At 42.5% G+C, this 22,367-nt stretch overlaps 1 protein-coding gene across 1 annotated transcript in view; it reads right to left on the bottom strand.

The window, feature by feature from the left end:
• Positions 1–25: 25 nt before the first annotated feature.
• The window catches only part of PTPRN (protein tyrosine phosphatase receptor type N), a 51,770-nt gene continuing 29,428 nt past the window's right edge, over positions 26–22,367 (bottom strand). Inside the window, exons 11-22 of the mRNA XM_072419082.1 lie at positions 12,148–12,227; positions 10,731–10,943; positions 9,251–9,460; positions 7,851–7,998; positions 6,786–6,859; positions 6,436–6,513; positions 6,156–6,275; positions 5,874–6,040; positions 3,381–3,434; positions 2,735–2,799; positions 2,231–2,304; positions 26–1,361 (exon numbers count right to left, since the gene is read on the bottom strand). Coding sequence (XP_072275183.1) covers positions 1,290–1,361; positions 2,231–2,304; positions 2,735–2,799; positions 3,381–3,434; positions 5,874–6,040; positions 6,156–6,275; positions 6,436–6,513; positions 6,786–6,859; positions 7,851–7,998; positions 9,251–9,460; positions 10,731–10,943; positions 12,148–12,227 — 1,355 coding nt within the window. The 3' untranslated portion in view covers positions 26–1,289. The remainder of the gene's footprint in view (positions 1,362–2,230; positions 2,305–2,734; positions 2,800–3,380; positions 3,435–5,873; positions 6,041–6,155; positions 6,276–6,435; positions 6,514–6,785; positions 6,860–7,850; positions 7,999–9,250; positions 9,461–10,730; positions 10,944–12,147; positions 12,228–22,367) is intronic.

The raw sequence follows: 22,367 nt of genomic DNA, 5'->3' as shown, positions 1-22,367 counted from the left end.
GAAGAGAAGAATGACACCATACAACTTGTTTGCAGTTGCACAAACCCAACACAAATACTTTATTCACATCAAGATACAAAATTAAAGTCTATTATATTTCTCTAGAAATGATTCTCTTTTTTTTTTTTTTTGGTGGTGGCGAATGTCTATACAATGCAGTATGAAAAGGAAAGGAGGTGTAAGGCTGGGGTAGTGGATGGGCTACCTCGTCTCAGATATACCTTCCCCCATATCTGTCCCCAGCAGAGAATGCAGCATATTTAGAAACAAAGAAGATACAACAGGACAGAATGACTTAGAGAACAGTGATAGTGGGTGTTTGGCATTGTTGGTACGTGCCAAATGCCCTCATCCAATAACAGCTCGGCTTGGAATTACCTTGACTTTACATGACATGTCTGATGTTACAGACTTGTCAAGTTGTGTAGTTCTATGACCTCAACCCTTGGCTCTGGAACCTGAATTTGTCCTACAACCAATCTGTGTGTCAGAAGTGATTGTATATAGTGAAAGCGCCCACCTAAATGCCAGATACTTTACTTTACATTTGATGTTATTAGTATGGATGTCTTGCTGATCTGTATATTTATGGATCCGTAGTGTCCTTTGTGCTGCTGCCATTATGATCACATTTGATGCCAGCAGACCCAATATCCAGTTTTTAACCTTTGAAGGTTCTACTTTTTTCAAAGATAAATTTAAAGACTGCCCATGTTTGTCTGCCTGAATCAGAACACAGCAGCATGTAAAGAATGTAATGTTACTGCGTCCACTGCAAGGTTAGGCAGAAGTGGTCTTTCCATGTGTAGTCTAAGTCAAGGATCCAAAGGGCTCCACAAGGACTCTGATTGACCTGAAGACTAACATGAGTAACTTCAGACATCTTGCCCATATGTGTTGTTACTCTAGAAACACTTAGGCTAACTCAATTTAACCAAGGAGTGTAAAAAAATGTAGTTCTGGGATTTCACCCTGGGGACCTTGGCAGACTTGGAGCATGTCTGCTATTGGAAAACGATGAACAGAAATGACTAGATGACAATGAGGTACTAGCAGCTTAGGGGTAAAGCATGGGGGAAGAGGTAGCAAAGTCTGGGATAAGAAAAATCAGGCAGTAGAGGGGTAGATGCTTGGAAAGGCAAATAGGCATTAGGGGCATAAAAGGGCAGCCATGGTTTTCTGGCATGAAGAGTAGAGAGCACATCAATGGATATTTGAGGACGGTGGAGCTGCCATCTTTGTAAGACAGGCGCAATGTCACAACACCAAGTGGGGCAGCTGGGTCAATCTCACTGTGGCAGAGCCTTCAAGATTGCATTCACTTCCTCTGCCACCGCTGTGAGGGCAAACTCAAACTGATCCTGAAAAAAAAGGAATTATTGATAAATGATTTATCCAATGTGGATAAGCCTGCTTTAAATTGACGGATACCAGATTAATGCTATTGGATTTGGTCAAAACTGTATATGAACGGCATCCATGGCTAGCTACAAAAACTGCTGTTCTGCTCTGGGAGGATGAACAGGTGACATGGTTGGGACCATATTGCATACCAGCTCTGTTCTTTTGCATGGTCATGGGGAGATTTTGTAAAGAAATATATTTTTCAGAGAAACTGTGACCTTGACTACTATTTTCTAATAGCTTATATTTTGGGATCTCCAACATGCAGGTCTCCCCCAGGGTCTGCATTCTATAATGGGCTAGCAAATACAGACACAATAAAAATAAGATCTCATCAGTAGTGTCTTATGAGGTATTGGACCCAGGAATTGGATTAACACATCACCATCCACTGTTCACCAAATATCATCTTTGGTGGCGTGTCACATTAAAATGAAAACAAAGCCAAATAACTTTGCAAAGAAATATGTCTCTCCCAAGTTTTAAAACTGCCAAACCCGCACCCAGACTCTATAGCATCTCTTCTGCAGCATGCAAGCCCCAAACCCTCACAAATGTATCATGCAAATGCTGGCCAGGCTTGAGAAGCCCACCGTCTGGCACCGCGCCTCCTATTTGCCACATGTCCATGTTAGTCATTGGGGCCACCTAACATTTTTGTGTCTAATAAAAAGATACAAAGAATAATATTGGGCAAGCAAGCAGGAGACCTGAAAGATGTAGTTTTATGTTGAATAAAAGAGATCCTCTGGTCCTCTGGTATGGACACCATAAATGCTAACATGCGACACTCCTGTATAACAACATATAGAGGGGGACTCTTTACCTTTGTCCGCACCATCCCAGGTCGCTGGTCCCGGACGTGCTCCAGTGAGGCAGCAATATCAATTTCCTTCACACCTGCACCGAGAACACACAGAAACGTGATACAGATTACATTACATTAGGTGTGATAGCTGGGTGTCCACAAACATTTGGCTCAATAGTTCACATATATATGAATATATATGTGAATATATATCATCCATACATTTCATATTCTCATGGCCAAGGAATAGAGGACAATGAACAATGAAAACCAACCACCTAGTAGTATATACAGCACAACATAACCAAAGTACTTTCAGTAATGATTTTTACAATTAAATTTATTGAATGTTAACAGGACCTCTCTATAATTTGTCCTTTAGTTGCATTGGCCCTTTAATAAATATCTCGCAATCAGGTTCAGTTTTTAATATTATTATTAATAATAAACAGTATTTATATAGCGACAACATATTACATGTTGTAGTGACGAAGGGGGAGATTTATGTGATCTCTTCCTTACCTTTAGCCATGCGATTGAGGACCATGTCTATGAGGATATAGGTTCCTGTTCTTCCAGCTCCATCACTGGAATAAAAAAAATATGTTTAAATATCAAGACACATGATGAGCAAAATATTAAATGATACCTGCACTTTAAATTGAACAGGGATATCTATCTATATGTATCAGTAAATATAAGCCTGCTGTTGGTGAATATTGCTAGCTGTCCACCCTCCTTCTTGTTCCTTCTTGTATAAAGGGTAGCAGTTGCTGCATGTTTGTTGTGTCACTGCACCGAAGACTGAGACAGCCAGACACCTAACATTTTAGGAGGGGGAGGTCAGCGATAGAAACCTATAAACTTTCTTGCTGCATTTTGCAGCATACATATATGTCATACACACACAAGTGTCATATTGTGTCCTGGTTCATTACAGACCTTGGGATTCAGTTTGGAATCTGTGTACTACTCAGTGGCTATAAGTGGTACAACCATTTCCTTGGCTGTCTTGATCTGCTAATGAGACAACGTAAGTGCGTGTGTTCAAAATAACTACCAATATGACCTCAGTTTTAAATGCCTAACATGAAAAGCTAAAAAACCTAAAACATATGATTGGCTGATATGGACTTTTATTACTAATAACTGCAAGAAGTGACAATACCTGCAGTGCACAATAATAGGGCAGGAACGTCCGCGGAAAGACTTGTTTACCTTCCTGTAACACAAGACAACAAATGAGAATGTTAGATATTTGTAACTTTATTACATTTAAAGTGGACCTGTCACACATCCATATTTGTGTACAAACTGCCAAACTGTTAAACTGTTAAACAAAGTTAAACAAAACACAATCAACTATATAAAATATTTGGAGATTTAGATGCAGCTGTCGTTTCTTGTTGACTCATGTTCAAAAAATCTTTTCAAATGAAATCGACTAAGCTGTACAACGTTCTTTCAGCCATCTGTTTGACCCATAAAGTACGTGGCAGTCATTCTAAAGACATGCTGCCAGCTGTAAAAACATGGGTGAAAAATACACAATATTTTATACAAAAATATATCAGTCATGTGTTCTATTTTTTCTAAATCCATCCACCAACTATTGTATATTTTTTATGTTTTTATGTATTCCTCTTATGTGCAGCAAGCACGTCCAATGCAAAATGACCAAACCACCATTGACTAATGCTTAACAGTATGTTCTAAAGCTGTCATCCTGATCCTTGCTTCGCTTCATGTTCCAGGTCTGTGATACTGATACTTGCTTTACATTTGCACCTTGGGTTCTTTATATAAATTATTCCCTTTTCAAGTAGCTCATAATATTTGCTTCTTTCCTATTTATTTCCTATTGCAGGGGTGTCAAACTCAAACAACACAGAGGGGCGAAATTAAAAGCTTAAACCAAGTCGTGGGTCAAACTTTAAATTTTTTGAAAAAACAATCTCAATAAGAAGAAACAAGAACACATGAGAAGAGCATGCAGTAATATGCAGTGGATTGATCTAATAATTTAGATCTATTCACTCCATATTACTGCATGCTCTTCTCATGTGTTCTCGTTTCATCCTATTGAAATTAATTGTTTTACTTTGCCAGAGAATGCAATATGAAACCAAATGAATGAATAGAGCAATAGCTCCATGATAATTCCTGATAATAATAATCCTGATAATTCTTGAATATTGAGCTTGCCTGTCAGTATAGACTCTGCCGGGTCCAAGCATAGGCTGCTGTTTAATAGACACGAGTGATGCCGCCACTACAATTCCCGGCATCACTTGCGCTTGTAAATTTGTGGGGCCATGCATAGGCAGAGAGTCCGCTGGTCTAGAGACATGAGTGATGCCAGGAATTGTAGTAGTGGCAATGTACTTGCGTCCATAGAACAGCAGCTTAATATGAATTGCAGCTGGCCCGCCGTTACTACGGATTGCAGTAGCAGCCGGCCAGCTGGAATTTATATTAGGATTTCTTTTGGGGGCAAAAAAAAGGATGTGCCGGGACAGATTGAACCCACAGTTTTGCCAGAGTTTTGACACCCCAGTCCTATTAAAACAGCTGTGCACTTTTGATGATTGGCCACTAGATGGCAGAACAAGTAATCGTTTTAACCCCCTAAGCACCCTTATTCTGTCAGTACTTCTATGCAAAAAGGGTTACAGTCAACAGGAGAAGATCGGAGAAGGAGGACGCCGCCCGAGCAGGACGCCCGGAGACGCCAAAGGAATAAGGTAAATAGGGTTTTTTATTGTTTTTAGTGACCTCAAGTGTAACTAGTGTTTACCGCTTTTTGCAAGTAAAATCCACCCCGAGTCACACTCAGGAATAGCGCTAGGGGGGTTATTAGGAGACCTGTAGAAAAATGCAACCATACAATTCACCATCACAAATTTCAAAGGAATTGACTGGGGGAATAGTTTATAAATAGAGCCTTTTCTGCTCAAGGGCTATGTACTAATGGGTGATGGGTAACACACATGTACTAAAAACATGTCAGGAAACCAGATCTGTGCATATTTGTTCCAGGACCCAAAAAACTGCAGGCAAAAGCACATAACTATGTTACAAGGGTGGCCAGCCAAAGAAGAATAGCTGTGTTAATAATATGAACAGACAGCATCATGTATATCATTCTAGATTTTGCACTTTAAATGTCTAAGACTTGCTAGCGCCACCTGTCTGCAGATGCAGGAGCGGACTGTGTTTCCGGAGATGTGTCCCACCTGCTCATGATCACTTTTGTGACTATGCAACTGAGACTAAAATTACAAGCTGCAAATCACAAAAATGACAGGGGCGGCCATGGGCTGAGAGAAGAAGAAGGAAGAAGGAGCCAACAACCAGACTGGGTACAGGGTCATACCAGAGCAAATCTGACTTCCAGCTTGGGTGGGGAAAAAGCATGCAAAGACACAGTGCAGGTAGAATATCAGTGCAGAATACTATTTTATAAATGAGGGAGCAGTGTTACATCTAAGGTATATGAGTAACATACAGGTTAGCCCCATGCTGATATCTGTTGTATAGAACTTGCCAATTACATTGTATACTATATGACCGGCTTTATATCCTGAAACATACATAAACCATCATATAAAATCAGAAACAATCTCATGACATGAATGTGTATTTTAATGCAGAAGCTCACCTGCGGAAGTCAAGCAGGGGGCGAGTGCTGCTGGGAATGCCCTCTGCTGGCCAACTCAGGAAATGGAACTGCGTCAGGGTCCTCGTCTCCTGGGTCTGAACGTTCTTCAAATAAAAACTGCGAACCAGGAAGTCTTCACACCAAATATGTTCCGATACAAGGTTCACCTGAGAAGAAGAGTTCTGGCTTGGTAAAGGTCCTTCAAGTTCCTGAGCTGATATTCCCTCTTTTGCCACCAGGGAGCAGCAGAGATACAAATACACAAATAACAGATGTACCAACCTCATAGATGTGATAGAGGGAGGAGCCTTCATCAGGCCAATAACGATCGCACTGTTTGACTCCGTCCTCCACCAATGGCGTTAACATTACTATGACAGTGCAACCATTTTCCCAAACCATCTAGGAGAGCAGAAAGAGTGTCATGCCATGGGTGGTCTGTTATGTAGTCAATTCAGGGGCCAATAGCCCCATCAGTTCTTCTTTATACACATCATGCGCTGAGCAATAAGAAGAGTATCTGCACAATGGTACATTAACACCTTTAATATTTCCATCTCACCTGCCAGAAGTCTGCGATGGTGTGTGACAGCGGACCCTGCGTGGCGATATAAGCAGGCATACGTGGGTCATGTTCAATCTGGGGCAGAAAAAGAAAAATGAATGTATCTAGACATGTTTGAAATCCCTATTATCTATGGTCTTGCCTACCAATAATAATATTATTATTATCCAGTATTTATCTGTCTGAATGAGCTATAAAAATGTTTTTGTGCAATATTTCATAAGATATTATTATTCCACTAGAAATAAAAGGTGATTATTGCTGTGCTTTGTATGAATGGACAAGAGGAGAAGGAGACAAAGGTGTGACAACCTGAGCTGCAGTGTTTTATCTTACTATCTACTTACAATAGGGCTGGCATTGATATAATCGCTCCGGGACGGGTTGTTGTCACTCCTCAGTTTGATACGAGCGTGGTCATCTACACAGAAATATTATTAGTTGTGATCTCAAGAGAAATGACTGCTGCAGGCATGACATTTACTACAAAGACATATGGGGCACACATGGGCGATTGGAAATCATTTAAAATAATAGCACAATCATACAAATTCATGCATGTGCCATTTTATAAGATAAAGTAAATGTAATGCTATAATGTTGCTTGCCAGTGCAAAAAATATGCAATGCATCTTTGCAATAAATGCACTTTTCCCAGCGTTTAAACCCTTTAAACACCCTGCAGTTAGAGAAAATTGCTCTATGATCTGCCAGAAATGCACTAATGTTCCCACTAAACACTCACAAGGCCTATTGTGAGCTGATAACACCGTGGACTGTAACATTGTGGACTGAGTGGTGTCAGCCCTACCTGGTTGTCAGTTGTCTACAACTTAAGCACCAATCATTGTGTAGTCCCAAGATGAGATCTGCCTTCAGACACTAGGGGGGGCAGTCATGTCATGTGACAGTGACTGATTCTAGTGAAAGGCTGGTCACATGGGAGGTCACATTATCCGCGAGACTTGGGGCACCAGCAGGCAACGAAGGGAGTGATGGGGTAATTTTGTAGGGTTCTTTACACAGATATTTTTTCTTAAAAGCAAAGAATCTCCTAAAGGTGGAATAAAAATTGATATATGTGCAACTATATATTAACAAATAACAGAGATTACAATTATAAGTGCACATTGATCAGATCATTTTTATAAGTGCTGGGTAGATACCCTTGGAAGCATTCACCAAGTATAGTCATAAAACATTCACACATTGCAGGCACACAATCCCCCAAAGGAATAGCACAGGAAAAACCAAAACCAGGTAGCATTAATATGAGACTACAGGAGTATAAATATCTTTGCTCTCTGTGTGGAAGCAGCAATATCTCTGTAGAGGTCTGGCCCAACTCCTGCATTGTTAAAGCCAGAGCTGTCCAACCAGCAGGTGGAATGAGTTTTGCTTATTACACTTACAAGGAACAAATTCTGAATTCCTGTTTTTCTTAAGGTTGGCATCCGTCTTGGCAATGGTGCAAGTATTAGGTTCTGCTTGATATGCACACAGTCCCTGCCACTCCTTTGCTAGGCGGTCTCTGTTTCTCAAATGATCTTCCATGTACGCCTGAGGGGAGGAACAGAAACAGAGCTTCTAAAGGTTCTAAACATCAAATTTCACTCAGTAACAAACACTCAGTCCATCAACCATCAAACAGGAAGCCCAAAAGCCAACTGATGCAGCTTCCATGCCAGGCTGACCACGCTGCTGATAAACATGAAATAGCAGCTTAGCGTTGTCAGCTGGCAGGAAGTGCTGTTACTGACCAGATGTACAAATCAGAAACTATGCCTAAAGTGGATCTATAGCCCAATCTTTTTTTTTAGATTTGCAACTTACTTGACAGTGTGAGGTTTAAACCTTTACCAATTCTATCCAAAACAGAAAAAAAGTTTTTGGGTATAAATAAAAACTGTTTACAGTGAAACATGAGACCAAACATCCCGAAAATAAATATTTGGAATACACAGACTCCCAACATCTGAATAATCAGGAGGTCATGTGATGGAATTTAGCTTTGTATGCAGATGTTAAAATAGATGTGAACCCCAGGGGCACTTTCATACCCGCAGCAAGATCCTGGTGGCTGGCACCTTCATCGGTCACTCACACCGCAGCTATGGTTCTTAGAGAATCAGCATTTGCAGATTTAACAGCAGGTGTCAGTGAGGGGTTCAGTTTCCCATTCACTCTCCTTGGGGGTGCTGTGGGTAGAAGCTGCTTATTGCATCTCCCCCAGGCTGCAGTTCACTGACATGAGGAAGCAGTAACCCCACCGCAACCTCAGGGCCAGACTGAGCATAGCTGAACTGAATTATAATATTTTTTGTCAGTCACTATAAAAGGGGTCACTATAACCCCCAACATCAAAGCAGCTCAGAGCCCTTCACCTAACTCTTAAAGTAGGTTTTTCATGCTAAACCGCTCCCCCCAAACCCAGGTTCAGTTTCCCCACAATGAGCAAATCATCCTCTTCTTTCCTGGAGTCCCCAATAGCCCTTCTTTCCTGGATGTTGTTCATATTATTCAGCCCAAAACACTGAGGACATCCTAAAACAATGCTAACTATTTTTGGGGAATCTTTGTTTTATTTTATAAATTCTATAAACCCAATAAAAATTTAGTTTTATTTTTAGAATTTTGCCTTAAGTTGGGCATTATGTTTATTGGCCCTGACACACATGATGAAATCTCTAAGTCAGAACCTGTTTTTTTTCCTGGTACTAGAACAGGAATGAATGCAGTCACTTAATTGGTTGTTACACAATACAGCAATATTTCCTTCCCTACATATATTTTCTATGCTGGGTCCCCCTACCAGGATCATGTGACCGGTGGAGATGTCCATGTTGGATTGCACAGGTTCCTCGCACCAGGACGGGGTGCTGCTGTGTGAACTGGGGCTGGGTTGCGGAACGTCGCTGAATTGGGAAGACACGCTGCTGACACGAGAGTTTTCTGCGGCTGCCCCGCTACCCTCTGTGCGACCAAACAGAGACTTTCCTGCCATGTGCTGTCTGCAGAGATCCTGGAGATGGAGAGAAATTTTTTAAAAGGCAATCTGTATAACTTAAAATAGCAAAACATAAAATCCCAACTCTGTCCCAAAATAATTTAGCAGGAAACCTTCTGGAACTTTCAAATCTCAGATTTATGAACTACAGAAGTACATAACAGCGACACTATTATTGAGTTCAGGGGTTGCTAGTGATGGGCGCAGATAACACTACAGCTTACAAGGATCCTGTGGACAACTCTATGATTCCAACCTTGTGGTTACAGTTTGATGAAGGCCTTTTATGTCCCGGCATGGCTATGCAGAATCCGGACAGGACCAGCGTCATAAGACATGGTTAGATTAGTTAGGTGTAAAATTACATGAATGTTTACACAGCTCCCTGACCCCAACAGAATATTAATAATATTAATAATAATCATAATAATAATATTAAACAGTATTTCTAAAGTGCCAACATATTACCCAGCACTGTACATTAAAAACAGATCTGGGACAGATTGCAACACTGATCATAAGTTAGCTCTTCTCACCCAAAAACATAAGACAAAGTCACTAGCACTCCAATGTACAGCATTCTTGCTTTATTATAAAAACACTGTCACATGATGATAAGCCAACGTTTCAGGGGCCATATCTCCCTTCTTCAGGCACAGATCATGCCACCCAAATAAATGACCCTTGGTGTCATTGATATGTTTTAGGTGTGCTATTTTATTTTATACATTTACTGATTGCCACATCTGGGTTGTTATTCATGTCTGGATGGGCAGACTATGGGGTTACAGGGGCATTTCCCTGGGTATATAAAGGTTCTGCATGCTTCACCTTTTGTCACTATGTTGCCTTGAAGAAGGGACCCTGCATGGCCCTAAAAGGTTAGATTTTCAACATATTGTGACAATGCTTTCATAATTTTACATATAATAGTTGTCTACCCTTTTATGTGAAAATGTTTTTAAGTGAAAATGTTGAGTTTACGTCTGCTTTTTACAAGAATCCAGTACTTTGGAGGGCTGGTGACTTTGTTTTCTATTTTCATGAGTTCTACACAGCACTGTCCGTGGTTGTCATTTAAAGCTCCCTACCTCCCTTACAAGGTCTGTTTGCTGTAAGGAGAGCATTCCTATCATGGACGTTGTTAGATCTTCTCATCTAACATCAGTGTCTGAGCTCAAGTCTCAAACTCCAGTCCTTGGGGGCCACACACAGGACAGATTGTAGTAAATGCTCAATAAGAAACTAAGTAAAAGTAAACTCGAGTCCCTACTAAATGGTTTACCTGGTACTCAAACGTGGAGTCTCCGGCCCCCTCGGGTCCCAGTCCGGCCAGGCGTTCCTTCTCCCGTTGCTTGGCATGTTGGCGGAGGCAGAAGATGACGGCTGAGGCGATGACTATCCCGGCGATACAAGCCAAGGCAATGAAGATGAGGAGGACAAAACGGAACGTATCGCCAAAATGAGTGGCGTGAGGGTAGGTGGTGCCGTTACTGCGCTGCGGGTGAAGAAAACATAAAATTTAGGGAGGGATCTTCCAGAAATATCATAATGGTTACTTAAAGAGGAACTATACTCAAAAAAACAAAAACACACTTACCTTCAATCCCACTGGGCAGACTCCGGGGGATGTCCAGCACCTGGTCCTGCATTGTCCCGGAGCCATCTTCATCTTCTCTTCCTGGTTCTTCATCCAACGTCACTCGACCCAGGCATGAGATGGGGTGACGTAGGATTAAAAAAAACTGCAGATCTCACTGTGCATGCGTGAGATGGGCAAATTTTTCTCTTTGAGCAAAAAGGCTCCTTCTGCGCATGCCCGAGATGCATCTCAGGCATGCGTAGAAGGAGCACCCAAGAGCCTCCCAGGATGCGTGACGTAGGTATCCCGGGAGGCTTTGTACTCCCACTCATTCTCAACCACCTAGGGGACTGAGAATTAGGGGGCGGTGCTGCACCCTTTTCCTAAAAAAAAGGGTGTTGCACTGAAAAAAAAAAAAAAAAATGAATTTTTACCCTACAAAAAAGGGTTTTCTACCCTTTTATGTAAAGTGAAAATTCTGAGTATAGGTACGCTTTAACTATAAAAGAATAACAAGAATATAAATAAATGTAAAGCAATATGAAGGGCTATGCAAATAGTAGATATTCATATTAACCAATCACAAATCATCGTCTTACTGATATTACTGGCGTAGGTGTAATTTGATTGGATACGGTGAGTCATGATTGTCCTTCTCACTAAGCCCCCCCCCCCCCCCCCATCGTCCACACACACACACAATGCATGTTCTGTGTTTATCTTAAAGCTTAGAAATCTGAAAAGAAGCTGAATCACTGCTTGGAGGGGGAGCGGGGTAAGCTGGGCTGCTGAGTTACTGCTGGGAGGGGTAACAGGGAGGGCTGAGCTGCTGACGTACCACTAATAAGCCACCATTTATTATACATCTTTATTTTCACACCGTTCTTCTGCTAAGTCACACAAATACCAGTTGATCCTTACAGTAAAGCCCAACTAATCTAGTTTCCTGTGATGATGTGACAACGGTACTTCACTACTTCTGAATTCAGAGCAGAGTTGTCACTCTCATATAGGCTGTGCCTGCTTGCAGTACAGTGGGATGAGAAGATGCTGCGGGGGGCGTGGCTATCAGCATTGTCCCTGTTAATACACAAGCCTGTCATCCAGCACCTGGCCACACCCAGCCACACCCATTTCTTTCTGAATACACAGCACTGAAACGCTCCCACTGTGAGCTGTAGTGTCTGGGAGGGGGAGGGTCTGAGACACAAATTTGTCTCAGAGATAATAAAGGTTTACTAAATGAGGTTTGTACATCACATAGTACTTGGATTTGGGACCTTAGTAATACTCGCCATACAATGGTAAATATTTCTTAGATTCGAGATTTATATAAACATCAGATCCAATGCAAATGTAATAAACAATATGGCATTGCCAATTGGTGATTCTTTGCCCCATCGATACCACTCCTCGCTGACCACCAATATTAGGTGTGAGGAGGTCTCAGAGCAAGACCAGAGCTGAAGGGGCAAAGAATCCATCTATGCCCGGGAGATACCAATCATTCACCTGGTTGTGCACCAGAATATGTGCAACATAACTATGAAACCTAATAATGCTACAATCTGTCACTAAAATAATAAAGCAGTCTGTGCCCCCACCCATCATAAATTGTATTACCTGTCAATCCTGCCATTAGATCTAGCATTTTCTACTTCCTGTAACAGCAGTGTTGTCACCCTTTGGACAGAGTGGAACTAAATGCTAAAGGTCTAAATAAAAGATCCAACCTGCAACAGCTCAGGATTTTCTATAATGATGCAGATCTTGCCCCAATCTTTTAAAGTTCCTATCTGCCCCTTCTTCTTTGGAAGGAAGAGATGAGCCGGGTTATCCAGCCAATCCTTATATGCAGGGTGCCCCTCCTGTATTGGGAAAGAACGCATCCCCAGCACCCTATGGAGAAGCCTGCACACAGGAAAGGGCAGGGACATCCAAAGGGATGCCGGGGATGCATACTTCCATTGATGAAGGATTTCTGTTTCCCTGTTGATGAAATGTCAATTGATGGCTTTATGACTTTTGGATTGATCTGATCCAATCCAAATCAATTCTGATAATTTTCACAAACTTCAGAATAACTTTTTCTATTAATGAATGAATAAACCCCATCCAGCAGGTCAATCCTCCCTTCATCCAATCATGGTACTGTGATCTTTGCACAGACACACACAGGTCCAGAGGGGAATCCTCAGCTTCACAAATATTTTGGTTCCATATAAGGAATCCATAAACCAACCCAAAGCCAGTTCTAGTGGAACTATAAGTCACCGCAGCACAATGGCTGGAAGTGCTAGGAAATTTAATTTCCCAAATGTTGCTGTTACCTGCTGGGACTTGTGGCTCCTTGAACATTGAAGGACTACAGACATTAAGAACCTCTTATAGACCCAAGAGCTTGCAATCCATCCGGATGGTTAAAAGATCCTTTTCAAGGTCACAATAAGACAAGATAACAACAGGGATACACATTTCTTAGACCCCAAATGAAAGAAAAAAGGTCAAACAAAATAACTTTAGAATAGATGATTTTGCTACAAAAAATGTTGCAATTGGCAATACCAAATCAATAAGATGCTTTTCTATGTTTCAGGTCTCCACCCACTTCCACAGACAGAGGTGGAAGGGAGCTAGGAGAAAAAAAAAGAGAACAAGTGCTCTTGTACGGAACTTACCTAATGTGCGCGGGGAATATTGCAGCTGCTCGGCGCGCGTTGTCTCCTTAAAGAGCCCTCCAAGGGGAGGAGGAGGAGAAAGGAGGGGGACATGGGGACAATACTGAGAGCCTGGGGCCCTGTACCTTCATGTAACACACACAATGCTCCGGCCCAACTAACAGTGACACGGGAGGGAATGGGAGCCACACGGCTTACCGTCTAAAATGGTCCCAAATGAGACAAGGCGGAATGGAAAGGTGAAAAATGAAAAGGGAGGTGATGAGAAACGAAAAGTGAGACGGGAGGACGGAGGCTGTGGATGGGCAGTACAAGGGAGACGGCACACAAAAGATGGGATGGGGGCACCCAGCAATGATGCGAGGATAGGAGATGGAGGACGGAGATGGGAGCGGCAGGGAGAGCGTATGTAGGATGGGGGGTCTGGTACCCTCTCCCTGCCACCGTGAGCTCCCCAGAATATCGCTGTCTTCGTCACAATCACAGCACTTGTCACATCAAAAGAGGTTGCCATGACAACAGTTACATGTTACCGAGGGGGAGGCGTGACAACACAAACAGGCCTCCTCCCTCCCTGCCCCCACCCAAACACCAACCAACAACCCCCACACAGCTTTCCCAAAATGTGACAACCAGACACACAGCATCCACGAAATGTCACAACCAGACACAGAGAATCCCTACATGTCACAACCAAACACATAGCATCCCGGAAATGTCACAACCAGACACAGAGCATACCTGAAATGTCACAACCAGACACAGAGCATCCCAAAGTATCACAACTAGACACACAGCCCCCCGAAATGTCACAACCCGACACAGAGCATCCCAAAATATCACTAGACACACAGCCCCCCGAAATGTCACAAGCAGACACACAGCATTCCCAAATTTCACAATCAGACACTCAGCATCCCCAAAACGTCACAACCAGACACACAGCCTCCCCAAAATGTCAAACCAGACACACAGCCCCCCAAAATGTCAAACCAGACACACAGCCTCCCCAAAACGTCACAACCAGACACACAGCATCCCCGAAATGTCACAACCAAACACACAGCATTCCAAATTTCACAACCAGACACTCAGCATTTCCAAAATGTCACAACCAGACACACAGCCCCCCCCAAAAAATGTCACAACCAGACACACAGCCTCCCCAAAATGTCACAGCCAGACACACAGCATCCCCGAAATGTCACAACCAGACACAGAGCATACCCGAAATGTCACAACCAGACACAGAGCATCCCTGAATTGTCACAACCAGACACACAGCATCCCAAAAATGTCAAAACCAGACACAGAGAATCCCTAAATGTCACAACCAGACACAGAGCATCCCCGAAATGTCACAACCAGACACACAAACCCCCCAAAAATGTCACAACCAGACACACAGCCCCCCGAAATGTGACAACCCGACACACAGCCTCCACGAGATGTCACAACCAGACACACATCATTCCCAAATTTCACAACCACACACTCAGCATCCCCAAAATGTCACAACCAGACAAACTGCCCCCCCAAAATGTCACAACCAGACACACAGCCTTCCCAAAATGTCACAACCAGACACACAGCATCCCCGAAATGTCACAACCAGACACAGAGCGAAATGTAAAAACCAGAAACATAGCATCCCTGAAATGTCACAACCAGACACAGAGCATCACCGAAATGTCACAACCAGACACACAGCATCCCTAAAATGTCAAAACCAGACAAACAGAATCCCGAAATGTCACAACCAGACACACAGCCTCCTTGAAATGTCACAACCAGACACAGAGCATTCCCAAATTTCACAACCAGACACTCAGCATCCCCAAAATGTCACAACCAGACACACATACATTGGCCACAAAGTGGCGTCATAACCACCCATCTTTGCATGAGGAAATTTGCAATGTAAATCATACTGACAAAGCTGGGTGGTGTCACTGATCTTGTTAATACTGTTAATAACTCCGCAGTATTGATTCTGAATAAATTCCCATCAGTATAAACTCCAGACATCTACATATAGATTTAGAATGCTGTTAATTTAGTTTTTTTCTAAGATGTGAAACTCAATTAGGCTTATTGGCGTCATGAATATTTAATTACGATTGTGAATTTGTAAATTGCATTTAAAGGGAACTTGTACTGGGAGAAAAAGGATTCCATGGCTGGCGAATCTCATATAACACTGGTTCTGATCCATTGATGGATAAAATAGTAAAGCTAAATGTAATGAATAAAATATTGCAAGCAGACAGGTTCTTTATTGCAGAAAGGACAGGAGATATCTCTCTGCAATAAATTAAACATACCTGGCTGATTGCAGTTTTCAGCAGCAGACAAGCAATCATGTGTCCTGCCTGCTTGCAGTTTTGGAATGCGGCACTATAGCTCTGCTTTAAATTTAAGATTAGAAAGAGGCAAAGCTGGGTCAAGGATGGGGGGGGGGGACTTGGTGATTGAGCCCCTTCTTCAGAGCTCCAGTTGAGAGAATGACAAAGGGCCACTGCTTCATCTTTGCTACATGCCCTGTTTGTCTCCGATGTTTCTAGAAAGAGGAACACCATTTAGCACAAGATTTTGACTTTGTAGAACAAGTCAGACTTACCCCAGATTTTGGGTGGCTCCTGATTGGCCTGTTGGTGGCCAATCAGAATGTAAGAACATTCACCATATACTCCATGCAAGTATCAGCAAACTACAGGTCCTCTTTACCATCTATTCGGTTTTTGTAATGCTTTTATGATGTCTTTGATTAGCAGCTATCACTTAATATGGAAGTTTGATTTCTACAAGGTCATACCAACAAAATAGCAGCTGGATTACAGCTGAATAAAAAAGGCAATGCAAATTCTATACGAATCTCTGGATTATGAATATTTAAATTTCAGCCTAGGTCTTTTCAAATGCAGATCCCACGTAGCATTTTTATAACCTGTTATAGGAAAATGAAATTGAGAATTTTTCTGTTTCTATTAATGAGTCTTTGCAGCACTGAATACAGCCGTCACATGAAGCTGTGGGTCACATGAAGCTGACGATCTATTGGTTAGGGGGAAGGGTTTTGTTTTACACCCATAAATCCCATTCTGTACCTTTCAGTGGCTCTGAAGTCCGACCTACAGACAGAGACCGGGGTGAAAATTGTGCAGAGTGGAACTGGACAGGTGAGAATGACTGAAGTTTGTATTTCAGCCTATCATGTAATGTATGTTTGTGATATCATCTACATCTTTATATATCCATCACCAGGGTGCAGTGTGGGGGGGGGGGGGGGTCACAACCAGACACACAGCATCCCCAAAATGTCACAAAAAGACACACAGCATTCCCGAAATGTCACAACCAATCACATAGCATCCCGGAAATGTCACAACTAGACACAAAGCATGCCCGAACTGTCACAACCCGACACAGAGCATCCCTGAATTATCACAACCAGACAAACAGCATTCCGAAATGTCACAACCAGACACACAGCATCCCCAAAAAGTCACAATCAGATACACAGCATCCCCGAAATTTCAAAACTAGACACAGAGAATCCCTAAATGTCAAAACCAGACACAGACCATCACCGAAATGTCACAACCAGACACATAGCATCCCCAAAATGACACAAAACATCCCCGAAATGTCACAACCACACACAGCATTCCACAAATGTCACAACTAGACACACAACATCCCCAAATGTCACAAGCAGACACACAATATGCCTGTAATGTCACCATCAGATATACAGCACTCCCAAATGTCACAACCAGACATACAATATAGCAAAATGTCACAACCAAACAAACAACATCCCCTAATGTCACAACCAGACACACAATATCCTTGAAGTGTCACAATCAGACACACAATATCCCTGAAATGTCACAAGACATACATAATCCCCAAAATGTCACAAACAGAAACACAGCATCCCCAAATGTCAAAACAAGACACACAAAATCCTAACATGTCACAACCAGACACACAATATCTCTGAAGTGTCACAATCAGACACACAATATCCCTGAAATGTCACAACAAGACATACAGAATCCCCAAAATGTCACAAACAGAAACACAGCATCCCCAAATGTCACAACAAGACACACAGTATCCTAAAATGTCACAACCAGACATACAATATAGCAAAATGTCACAACCAGACACACAGCATCCCCAAATTGTCACAACCAGACACACAACATCCCCTAATATCACAACAGACACACAATATTCCTGAAGTGTCACAGCCAGACATAATATCCCTGAAATGTCACAACAAGACATACAGAATCCCCAAAATGTCACAAACAGAAACACAGCATCCCCAAATGTCAAAACAAGACACACAATATCCTAACATGACACAACCAGACATACAATATAGCAAAATGTCACAACCAGACACACAGCATCCCCAAATTGTCACAACCAGACACACACCATCCCCTAAGGTCACAACCAGACACACAATATCTCTGAAGTTCACAATCAGACACACAATATCCCTGAAATGTCACAACAAGACATACAGAATCCCCAAAATGTCACAAACAGAAACACAGCATCCCCAAATGTCAACACACAATATCCCTGAAATGTCACAACAAGACATACAGAATCCCCAAAATGTCACAAACAGAAACACAGCATCCCCAAATGTCACAACAAGACAGACAATATCCTAAAATGTCACAACCAGACATACAATATGCCAAAATGTCACAACCAGACACACAGCATCCCCAAATTGTCACAACCAGACACACAACATCCCCTAATGTCACAACCAGACACACAATATCCCTGAAGTGTCACAATCAGATACACAATATCCCTGAAATGTCACAATAAGACATACAGAATCCCCAAAATGTCACAAACAGAAACACAGCATCCCCAAATGTCACAACAAGACACACAGCATCCCCAAATTGTCACAACCAGACACAACATCCCCTAATGTCACAACCAGACACACAATATCCATGAAATGTCACAACCAGAGACACAGCATCCCCGAAATGTCACAACTAGACACACAGTTTCCACGAAATGTCACAACCAGACATATACAGCATCACGAAAATGTCCCAACAAGAAACACAACATTCCTGAAATGTCACAACCAGACACACAGCATCTCTGAAGTGTCACAACCAGACACACAACATGTACGAAATGTCACAACCAGACACAGAGCATCCTCTGAAATGTCACAACCAGATACACAGTATCCCTGAAATTTCACTACTAGACTCACAACATCTCCAAATGTCACAACCAGAAACATAACATCCTCGAAATGTCACAACCAGACACACAATATACCTGAAATGTCACAACCAGACACACAACATGCCCGAAATGTCACAACCAGAACCACAGCATCCCCACATGTCACAACCAGACACACAGAATCCCCGAAATGTCACAACCAGACATATAACGTCCACAAAATGTCACAACCAGACATACAACATCCCCAAAATATCCCAGCCAAGCACCAAGATTCACTAGATAATCAGCTAAATACTCAATATACTCGAAATGTCACAACCAGACACATAGCATCCCCGAAATTTCACAACCAGACACACAACATCCCCGAAATGTCATAACCAGACACACAGCATCCCCGAAATGTCACAACCAGACACACAACATCCCCGAAATGTCTCACAACCAGACACACAACATCCCCGAAATGTCACATCCAGACACAAAACATATTCAAATGTCACAACCAGGCACACAGCATCCCCGAAATGTCACAACCAGACACATACCATCCCTAAAATGTCACAACCAGACACACAGCATCCTTGAAATGTCACAACCAGACACACAACGTCCCTGAAATGTCACAACCAAGCACACAGAACCACGAAAATGTCACTGCCAGAAAAACAGCATCCCTAATTGTCACAACCAGACACACAGCATGCTCGAAATGTCACAACCAGACACATACCATCCCTAAAATGTCACAACCAGATACACAGCATCCCCGAAGTGTTACAAGCAGACAAACACCATCACTGAAATGTCACAACCAAACACACAGAACCACCAAAATGTCTCAACCAGACACACAGCATCCCCGAAATGTAACAACCAGACAAACAACATCCTTGAAATGTCACAACCAGACAAACAACATCCCCGAAACGTTACAACAAGACACACAATTTCCCCAAAAAGTCATAACCAGACACACAGCATTATCGAAATGTCACAACCAGACAAACAACATCCCGAAATGTCACAACCAGACACACAGCGTTCCCGGAATGTCACAACCAAAGAAAACACATCTTCGAAATGTCACAACCAGACGCACAGCATCCCCAAAATGTCACAACCAGACACAAAACATCCCCGCAATGTTACAACCAGATACAAAGCATCCCCGAAATGTCACAACCAGACACACGGCATTCCCAAAATGTCAAAACAAGACACACAACATCCCCAAAGTGCCACAACCAGACACACAGCATACCCAAAATGTCACAACCAGACACACAACCTACCCAAAATGACACAACCAGACACACAGCATCCCTGAAATGTCAAAACCAGAGACACAATATCACCAAAATATCATAACCAGACACACAGCATCCCCAAAATGTCACAACCAGACACACAGCACCTGCAAAATTTCACAACTAGATACTCAACATCTTCGAAATGTCAGAACCAGGCACACAACATTCCCGAAATGTCACAACCAGACACAGGACATCCCAGAAATGACACAACCAGACACACAACATCCCTGTAATGTCACAACAAGACCAAAAGCATCCCCAAATGTCACAACCAGAAACTCAGCATTCCCGAAATGTCACAACCAGACACAAAACATACACAAAATGTCACAACCAGACAAACAGGATCCCTGAAATGTTACAACCAGACACACAACATGCATGAAATGTCACAACCAAGCACACAGAATCACTAGATACTCAAAATCCTTGAAATGTCACAACCAGACACATAGCATCCTCAAAATATCACAACCAGAAACACAACATCCCCGAAAGTCATAACCAGACACACAGCATCTCCGAAATGTCACAACCAGACACACAACATCCCCGAAATGTCACAACCAAACACACAACATATAAAAATGTCACAACCAGACACACAGCATCCCTGAAATGTCACAACCAGACCCATACCATCCCTGAAATGTCACAACCAAACACACAGCATCCCTGAAATGTCTCAACCAGACACACCACATCCCTGAAATTTCACAACCAAGGACACAGAACCACAAACATGTCACTGCCAGACACACAGCATCCCAGAAATGTAACAAACAGACTAACAACATCCCCGAAATGTTACAACCAGACACACAACATCCCCGAAGTGTCACAAAAAGACAAAGAGCATCCCTCAAATGTCTCAACCAGACACACAGCATTCCCGAAATGTAACAACCAGACAAATAACATCCCTAAAATGTCACAACCAGACAAACAACATCCTCAAATTGTCACAACAAGACACACAGCATCCCTGAAATGTAACAACCAGACACATAACATCCCTGAAATGTCACAACCAGACATACAACATCCCCCAAATGTCACAACCAAGCACACAGAACCACTAGATACTCAACTAAATACTCAACATCCTCGAAATGTCACAATCAGACACAAAGCATCCCCAAAATGTCACAACCAGAAACACAACATCCCTGAAACGTCACAACCAGACACACAACATATCCACATGTCACAACCAGACACTCAGCATCCCCGAAATGTCACAATCAGACACATACCATCTCTGAAATGTCAGAACCAGGCACACAACATCCCTGAAATGTCACAACTAAGCACGCAGAACCACAAAAAAAGTCACTGCCACACACACAGCTTTCCAGAAATGTAACAACCAGACAAACAACATCCCTGAAATGTCAGAACAAGACACACAACTTCTCCCCAAAAAGTCATAACCAGACACACAGCATCCCCCAAATATCACAACCAGACATCCAGCATCCCCGAAGTGTCACAACCAGACACACAGCATCTCCGAATTGTCACAACCAGACACAAAACATCCCCGAAATGTGACAACCAGACCCACAATATCCTCGAAATGTCACAACGAGACTTATCACATCGCCAAATGTCACAACCAGACATACAGCATACTCAGCATGTCACAACCAGACACACAACATCCCTGAAATTTCACAACCAGACACATAGCATCCCCTTAAATCTTACAACCAGACACACAACATCCCCGAAATGTCACAACCAGGCACACAGCATCCCCGAAATGTCACAACCAGACACACAGTATTCACAAAGTGTCACAACCAGAGCACTGTGTATGTTGAAGAGCACAGTGGCGTGACGCCTGCCAAAGGATTAATTCACCTTGCTGACATGCAACATCCCTGAAACGCCACAAACTTAGATCACGTGACCCTTCACATCCATATGCACTGTCGCCTGCTGGGTGCTACTATGAGCATAAAGGTACACTATCTCCATAGCCAGTGGCAAAAATTACATGTGATGGAAGAAAGGTATCAGGGCAGATGGGATAGACACATGATGGCAGATTACTGCTGGAGCCTTCAACGTGATTGTCCTGATCATCAGCA

Source organism: Pyxicephalus adspersus, chromosome 7 (assembly GCF_032062135.1).
Source record: "Pyxicephalus adspersus chromosome 7, UCB_Pads_2.0, whole genome shotgun sequence".
Taxonomy (NCBI): domain Eukaryota; kingdom Metazoa; phylum Chordata; class Amphibia; order Anura; family Pyxicephalidae; genus Pyxicephalus; species Pyxicephalus adspersus.
Note: the sequence above shows the minus strand (reverse complement) of the source record. Positions and strands in the feature narration are given on the sequence as shown.